General features: G+C 32.0%; 1 protein-coding gene across 1 annotated transcript; it reads right to left on the bottom strand.

Moving 5' to 3' along the window:
• Positions 1–1,701: 1,701 nt before the first annotated feature.
• On the bottom strand, positions 1,702–3,080 carry LOC118761473 (far upstream element-binding protein 1-like). Its single transcript, XM_036499370.1, has 6 exons — positions 2,831–3,080; positions 2,713–2,773; positions 2,505–2,672; positions 2,328–2,472; positions 2,054–2,293; positions 1,702–1,845 (listed from the first exon to the last, which is right to left on the bottom strand). Exons 1-6 carry the CDS (start codon positions 3,078–3,080, stop codon positions 1,702–1,704), a joined length of 1,008 nt encoding a protein of 335 aa, XP_036355263.1.
• Between the last annotated feature and the right edge of the window lie 5,958 nt (positions 3,081–9,038).

Below are 9,038 nucleotides of genomic sequence, written 5' to 3'. Positions count from 1 at the left end.
ATAGCAAGCTATCAAAAGTAGTGAAAATAAACCAAAAATTAATGATTAACAATTAAATAATACTAAATAATTTTTGATTAAATTATTGCTATTAAATAATAAAAAGAGAGTAATTAATTGTTTAACTGCTTTCTTTCAACCTGGATTCTGCAAGGTTTCCCGCTCTCACCCGCCCTGTTTAATCTCTTCGTCGTTGATCTGCCTCTACCGTAAAATGAACACGACATCCTGATTTTCTACGTCGATGACATCATCATTGCTTTCAAAGATCGGAACATCCTTGCTGCTTTCACAAGTCTGCAACAAAACTTGAATATATTAAATATCTGAATCACTGCTACCTGCCTATCAACTTATCCAAAAAAGTCAGCGAACTCCCTCTTTATCTATAGACATGGGAAGAAGTCAGTGCATCTTACACTGGGCAACAACAAAATTCCGTTTTGCTGGACTAAAAGATCCTAGGAGTTACATTCGATACACACATTTTCTTCTCCCATCACGTTGACAATGTCTTAACAAAATGTGAAAGAAGACAGGCCTTTAGAAGTTTGGAAAAAACCCAGTACTTAAGTTTTTATACAACCGGTACATCGTGCCTTGTTGCTCGTACGAATGCACGGTATGAGGTAAACCAATTCTCTGGAGCAATAAAATAAAGATCGGAGCGAGCCTGAAAAAAGCCTTTATACTCACGGAGGTAGAGCTAGTCTAGTGGAAAATCCTCAGTTCTTACTAACATGGAAGCCCTCTTACGCATATGGACAAAGATATAACGCAACCGCGGAGACCAGAGCTACACGTCACTTTATTTGTTCCTTTTCCCGTGTTCCATTCGGGAAATAAAAATAAATAATTGCCTAATTAATGAGCCTCCGGAGTGAAAATGATAGGATTCTAAACACCTCACTCTATTCTTCTTTGTCTTCTCTGATTCTGTAGACTTCCAAGAATATTCAGCCCTTAATCTTTTTAATTAGGGATTCCCCATAAAGTTTTATCAACTCATGCGTAGTGCATAGATAACCAAATATAGTATTTCATGGTCCCTGGGTGTTTACCGCGCGTATTTTTAATAACAAAGATGTCAACCTTCCTTTTGGATACACATACCCACACTAAAATGTGTCGTGCATCTTAGTAATAATTCGCTCACTTACTAGACTACGTTGCTAAGTCCACATCTAAACTGCACACAAAACAACTATAATCTTTTCTTGTTCTTTGCCAACACGTGTACGTTAATGTCTTGGGCAATAATGTCTAGTTAAACAATTTATAAGAAATCAAAATCTTTTATGATTATTTATCTAAAAAGGATATTTTTATTTTATAATTTATTTTGTTTTTAATATATATCACTGAATAGAACGAGCAAACTTATTATGTCAGAAATAATTAAATAACCAAACAAACAAACAAAAATTTTTAATAAAATTACCGAACTAATTATTAAAACAACCTTTAAAATTTAAGATAAACAAGATATACAGAGAATGATCACTCAGGATTTAAGAAATTGGTCATTTCTGCTAGAATCTTCAGTATTTGATAAATTCTCAGTTTTTGCCAGCTCTGCTTTTTGGAGACGGGCACTTTGTTGATCTAGTAAAGCTTGAGCCTTATCATGTTCCCCGAGACTTTTAAAATACTCGACCCATGCATTAGTATAATCTGGCTGACCAGTCACAGGATCAATTTCTAATATAATTTTATATCAAACGTGAAACCTGGTGTGCACGTTGCCGAAGAAGCATTAGGTTGATTTTCTTCCTCTGGGTTACTAGAAGTCACCTGATGTTGATATTGACTCATAGACGAATAATAAGCCGCCATATCTGCAAGCTAAAAACAAATAACAAACTCGGATCAACAATAAGATTTTCATCAGAAACCGTGCCAGTCCATGTAGTGGCTGGGGTATACATCCCTCTAGAAAAAGCAGGTTAATAACATAGTAATACAGTCCAAATGGATGATATTTATTTTCTTGATCCAGAGAGGCAACGACGTCTTGAGGTAAAGGCTAATAGTGTAAAAATAAAATGAATACAGTTTGAGTACGACTGCATATCATTTGAACTGCAGAGATGACCTCATCCCTGGTACCCCAGATATTGAATTCCTTTTCATAATCATTCGGAGGAATCATCTTTGATATTTCGACAAGAGCGCCACTTTCCTCATTTATTTCTCTAATCGTCTCGCCTCCTCTTCCTATCGCAATGCCACACTTTTCGTTAGCAATTGAAAGTTTATAACACTCGCAGGTATACTTGCGAGCAATACTGGTCTATATTAGATAGAATGAGCTTTAGTATGCATACATCTGCCTCTCTTGTAGCCATAAGCTCGTTAACAAGCTTCAGTGCAGCTTGAACCTGATGAACCTCTCCTGTTATGCGCAGAGGCTTGTCATTAATTGTTGGAACGCTGTTATCCTGGATCATAATCATCCGAGCACCAGTGGAACTCTATTAAAATTAGACAGAGACTCAACCTGCATAGATTTTATTGTTTCCCCGTTTTTCCCTATGATGAGTCCAGCCATACTTCCAGGAATAAAAATTTCTACTGCCTCTCCTGTATCAGCACCAAATGGAGAGTTTTTTGCGGCAGAACAAAGTATTCTTCCCTTTGCAACCACAATGTCCATCGATCCCTTTGCCTTCCTGTATATCAATGGCTCTCATTTCTATGAGGATGGAGAACCTGAGATTTTCACGACTTCCGACCAAGGCAACTAACACGTCTGTATTCCCTTCACGAACCTCTAAAAATATAGTTTTTATTGAATTTTAAAGATTTTTGGTATGCCTTTTATATATACCTGACTCGATGTAAATTTTACAACCAGTTTCCTTCTTTAATCGATCTATCTGTTCACATTTCTTACCGACAACTGAAGGTTTACAGCCAAATTGATAACTATAGGTTATAATGTCTTCGGGAATTTTATATTCATCCAATTCTTCCCCACGACGTAAATCCAATTGAGATATGTCCGTAAATGGAAATGAATAAACTCCTATTTCCTGTAATCTCTGCGACAATGTAAGCTTGGCTAAGAGATCAGCCATTATGAATATATACCCGGAGTCTCTTCTGCTATCCGTTTTGCTGAAGAATGTGTGATATCATATGGCGTTGCTTTCATCGCAATCTAAAATATCAAATTATAAAAATATACTTCGGATGCACGTTTTATAGCATCTGCAATAGCGTCCTGACTCGACATAACAAGAAAGCAATGGTAATAATATGTGTAAATTAAATTTATTCAAAATAACAATAAATAAATATAAGCTAAAAATATACTTTAAATGGTTTAAAAACTTCATATCAACACATTCAGAGTTTGGCAAGTTCAGAAGATACAGACAAACGAGGATCATGGAAGGAACAGAACTAAAATTCTCCAGTTTAATATATTAACACAAATTGGACTGAAGGATCGATTACTGGAACAGGAACTTTTATATTCAACAGCCCACAATTACGCACAAACAATCTAAAATTATCAAAAAGGAAGATGCAAATCAGCTTGAATATACGGAGAATATTTGGCTCTTGGTAGGGAGTTTTACTTTAAAAAGTCTTTTATCTTTAAAAATTTAATCGGTAAGTTGTGTAATTTCATTCAGATCTTTTTGATTACTGGCGATCTAAACCTAGACATTGGAAAAAATTATAGAAAACTGATTATATCTCTGGCTGACTCATATGGATTCTAAAACATAACATCAAAAATAAGAACCATCATGGATCACATTGTAGGGATCATATAAAAGTGTTTCTTATACCGCCTCCACTCTTTGTGATTCATGAACATTTGTGCTCTTTAGCGAGACTAACTTTCTGACTGACGACTTCTTCTTAAACTTCTTTAACCGCAAAACTTTATCCGCAATATTAGCCAATTAAATTTATAAATCAGGCTTACTTCTATAAATGTAAATATGTTCAGTATAGATGGGTTGCTGGTAATTTATTGACGGAAAAAACCAGTTACAGTCCGACCTCTAATTGGGGCGCACCTCCAGGGGTGGGGCACCTCTTTTTTGGGGAAAACTCTGTTTTGGGGCATTATAAATTTTTTAAACCAAATTATAAAAAATCAATTAATTTTAACATCTCTATTTGGGGCATTGATTTTTTATTAAATAAAATTAATTATACAAATTTAAAAAATAAATATTTTAAGACACGTTTCATTTCAAATTTCTTGTGTAATGCCTTTGAATTATGAAACCAAGTTGAAGATTCCTGATCATCTTTTAAAGAAAGAACATTCTGAGAGGAGATTATCCATAATGTACAATACTAGCAAGGGAACTATTTTTCGTATAAAAAAGAATATTCTTCCATTTATCAAAAAAGGATTTCTTTCCTCATCATTAAGTGAAAATAAAAACGGATTTGATGAAAAAGTCCTTGATATTTTTCAGCGTCTAAGGGGTCAGAATGTTCCAGTTTCTGGAACTCTTTTAAAAAAAATTTCCCTAACTGTTTCTTCGAGAATGGCCTTAAACAAGTTTAAAGCTTCAAATGGATGGTTAGAAAAATTCAAGCAGAGGCATGAATTAAAATTCCGAACATTGTCAGGCGAATCCGCATCTGCTGATCATGCGATAATTTTGAATTTTTTATCAGAATTAAATATCAAAGTTGAACAATATGGAAAGGAGAACATTTTTAATTGTGACGAAACTTCTCTTTTTATCAAACTTACCCCACGTAAATCATTCCTGAAAACTGGTGATTCGGCACGGGGCTTAAAAGGAGTAAAGATAAAGTTACTCTCCATCTATGCTGTAGTTACACTGGAGAAAAATTTGAACCATTAATAATCGGAAAATATAGAAATCCTAGATGTTTCAAAAAATTTTCTCCCGAAATTTATGGAATTTTATACTCTTCGTCCAAAAATGCGTGGATGACAAGAGACATTTTTATATCCTGGCTCAAAAAAATTAATGAAAAAATGATTATTCAAAAAAGAAAAATCTTAATGTTATTAGATAACGCTGCTTGCCACAAAATATCGACATTTAGCAACGTTGATTTTTTATTTTTACCAAAAAATACGACACCAATACTTCAACCATTGGATGCTGGAATCATTATGAAATAGAAGATAATGATCCAAATATCTATGAGAATATAAGCTGCGAACCATCAATATCACAAATTTTAAGTTTGATGGAAAACTTAGAGACAAACATCTTTGATTTGATTCCAGATTCTCTTCATGATTTTTATGAATTCAGAAAGAAAGTGTCGTTAGGAATTAAAAATAAATATAAATATGGAGAAAAATTAACTGATTATTTTAAAAAATAATGTTCTTTTTCTTTATTTATTGAGCTTTTTGAAAAACCTCTTTTTTGGGGAAACCTCTGATTTGAGGCACTTAGTGCCCCATTTAGAGGTCGAACTGTACTTTCTTTTTTCTGTTCTCACCAATCAAATGAACACCTAATCATAATAAAAGAAGAAAAACATTCCATGTTCTTTATCATAACCATCATAAGGAGGCAAAAAAGCTAAAGGTTGACGATTTTAATTGAAGGTCATAATTTTCTCATCTCAATAAATTTTGTCGATGAATTTCGATTTGTGATCATACATTTGTTAAAAAACCAAATATTTTAACCATTAGTTTCATTTGGTAATATATTTTATAACAGATTATAATTTATTCAAAAATACTCAACCTTGTGGTTTATTGTTATGTATTTCAATGTATCGAAAAATGAGTTCAGAAAAAAAGTTTTGAAAGATATTCTAAACATTGATAAAAGTAAAAGACTAGAGCAAGCAAAAATTGTTTCTGAAAAAGTATTTTAATATATACTTCATTGTTTAGTTCTTAAATAGCAAGCTATATAGAAATTCTAAAAATATTGGATTTTATGTTAGCGTTTCAAGTGAAATTTCAACTGACTACATTATAAAGAGTGCTCTTAATGATCAGAAGAATTGTTTTATTCCTTATTGTCCAAAACATGGCCCAATGAAAATCGTAAAATTGGAAGGTTTAAAAGATTATCAATCATTATCTCTGAGCTGTTTAAAATTTAGACAGCACAATGAAATCAATGATAAACAAGATACTACAAAATTAGGTTTTCTTAATAACAGCATACTCAAGGACTTGATTTACTTGTAGTTCCTGGAGTCGCTTTTACCCTTAAAGGAAAAAGAATGGGGCGTGGATTAGGATATTATGATAAATATTTACATTCTTGGAGTCTTCCAAAAATACCACACACAATATCATTAGCTTTTGAAGAACAAATATTCGACAATATTCCTACCGATTTTATGGATTACAATATTGACTTTTTAATACATTCAAGTTCAAAATATATATTGTGATGTGTTTTTGTTCTATCCATGTAGGAACAAAATTAAATTTATCAAGCATTTAAGAAAAATCTCTAATTAAAATAACCATACCAAATTAAAAATCTTTAAAGGTGATACAAGATGGGATATATTTTGTCACAGTCGGATAAATGGGCACGCGGATAAATGGACATTTTCAAAATTTTATTTTTGAGCAATATTGCCATACAAAATACACGTTAATTTTTTCCAAGTCTCACTTTAAAACACATTTTTAATAATTTTAGTTCCAAAAACAACTAACCCTAACCCTATGGGGGCTTCCAAATCTTAAAAAATTTAGATGAAAAATTTTAAACAAAATCGTTAGTCAATTTTTGTAATTCTTGATATATGTACGTTATTTTTTTCACCATTCTCACATTTGATCAAGTACATGTCATTTTGTTGATCTACCACAACATATTGGTTGGTTGATAATCCATCGTATAATGGGAACCTTTGAATATTGGCATCATTGTCTTGTCATGGAAATGTATTAAAAATTACTACCTTAGTTCCGACTTTTATGGAATCTTCATCATACAGTGCTGGTAGAAAATAACCGGTTTTGCAGTTACTAACTTTTTTGGCGTATTGCTATTAATTTTCCAAATGAAATAAAGAGTTTGAAGTTGATTATATGTATAATTTTTTTACTTTCAAAAATTCAATAATCGGCGAAAATTTAAAAAATTTGAATTTTAGCATGTGAATAAAAAAGCGGTTTTAACAAAAAGAGTTAACAAAATCAACAGTTAGTATGTTGTGTGGTATCCTCGATTAATAAATAGCTCGTATGACCTTTTAGGCATACTATCAATTAATTTCCGAATATTTTCAGATGGCAATTCGTTCAAAATTTTCATTAATTTGACTTTGAGATCAAGTTTATTTTTTGCAGGATCTAATGAATACTTTTGCTTCATCATGCTCCAAACATGTTCCATTGGGTTCAATAAGTTCTAATTGTTTTTCTACAGACACTCTCACCAGTTAAATGTTTTATTTCATTCCTCAACGTGTTAGAAGATTTTTTTGAATCGCACTCAAAATAAGATGTAATGGAATTTCATTGTCTGTTTTCTGAAGCTTTGTAGGACGTCCGGAACCAGGAATCCTATCAGAAGTTACATATTTTTTGAATTTTCGAAGAAAATCGTCGATTGTCGATTTTGGAGTATTTATATGTTTTGCGATATCTTTTATCGTCCAATTTAACTCAAAAAGCACAAGGATCTTTCCTTTAATTATTGCATTTAACATTTACTTATAAAACTCAAAATTCAACAACTAAAATATCAGTCAATAAAGCAAGCCGGTTTTTTATTCACACACAAAAATTTAAATTTTCAAAATTTTAAACGATTAATGAAATTTTTTTTAGAAATAAAAAAATAATAAATCTAATAAACTCCGAAGAGTTCAATTGAGTTAGAAAATTGAATGCTATCCGCCAAAAAAAGTTAGTAACTGCAAAACCGGTTTTTTTCTACCAGCACTGTATTTTTATCTTCTCTTTTCTATCATTTTATCTCCAGCGATAAGAAGTTTTGAATACGCTTCTTCACGTGCATCTACGATAGCACTGTCTACATCTCCCGATAATAATTGTTCCATTTCCGACTCCGTTATTGGATTCGGATTTTGAGCACCCATAAACAAGTAGAACGGGACTTTTCCGGTTGTGGAATGTATTGTGTTATTGTAATCATAAACAATGTCTTTGATTATGGTACAATTTCGGCCAAAATATTTACGAAAGGCACTTGCTGAAGATATCTAAAGTTTTATGCTTTAGTTGAACCTTAAAAAATTAAAACCATCAGGCAACCTCTCTACATGACCTTGTATCCAGGGCGCTCGTGCCCTACCACGCATATGCTTGATCGAATATTTTTCACAGACTTCGTCAATTAACGAATTACAGAATTCTTTCCCATTGTCTGTTTGGAGGATGATTGGTGGTCCGATGTAATAAAAAACATTTTGGAATATGTTAGTTATTTCTAGGGCAACCAAAAGTCATATAAGTCATATTATTTTTTATTGGTCATATTGATGTTATTTCTATAATTAATAAACTATTATTATATTTTTTAATAGTTTTATTAATTTTTTTAGGTCTTATAGGTCATATTTTATGCCGTTAGGTCATATTATTTTTTTAGGTCATATTTTTTTTGTTAGGTCATATTTATATTTATTAAATCATATATTTTTATTAATCCTTGTTTAAATTTTGACAATTATACGTTTTCACACGTTTTGGTAGTTGGCCGCTTAAATATTATAGATTTTTACATGCCGAAACAAAAGCAATCTAACAATCAAAAGTTAAATAAAATAATTAAACGATACCCGTCTGAATTTCAGATTGATTCAGCTGGACGTTTATTTTGTTTGAAATGCTCAGTTTTTGTTAATTTTACGAAAACGTTTAATGTGATGCAGCACAGGGAAACTACCCGGCATAAAAAGGAACAGACAAAATTTCAAACGCAACTCAACACTCTTCCGAAACTTGAAGCAAAGAAAAATTTCGGAATTTGCTTAGTCGAAATGATGACGAAGGCGAATATACCTCTTTACAAAATAAGAAATGAACACTTTATTAATTTTTTTAATAATCTCGGATTTACTGTTCC

This window comes from Octopus sinensis, unplaced genomic scaffold, assembly GCF_006345805.1.
Source record: "Octopus sinensis unplaced genomic scaffold, ASM634580v1 Contig13764, whole genome shotgun sequence".
In the NCBI taxonomy this organism is placed as follows: Eukaryota; Metazoa; Mollusca; class Cephalopoda; order Octopoda; family Octopodidae; genus Octopus; species Octopus sinensis.
The sequence above is the reverse complement of the archived record's forward strand: the minus strand, read 5'-3'. Positions and strand labels throughout refer to the sequence as shown.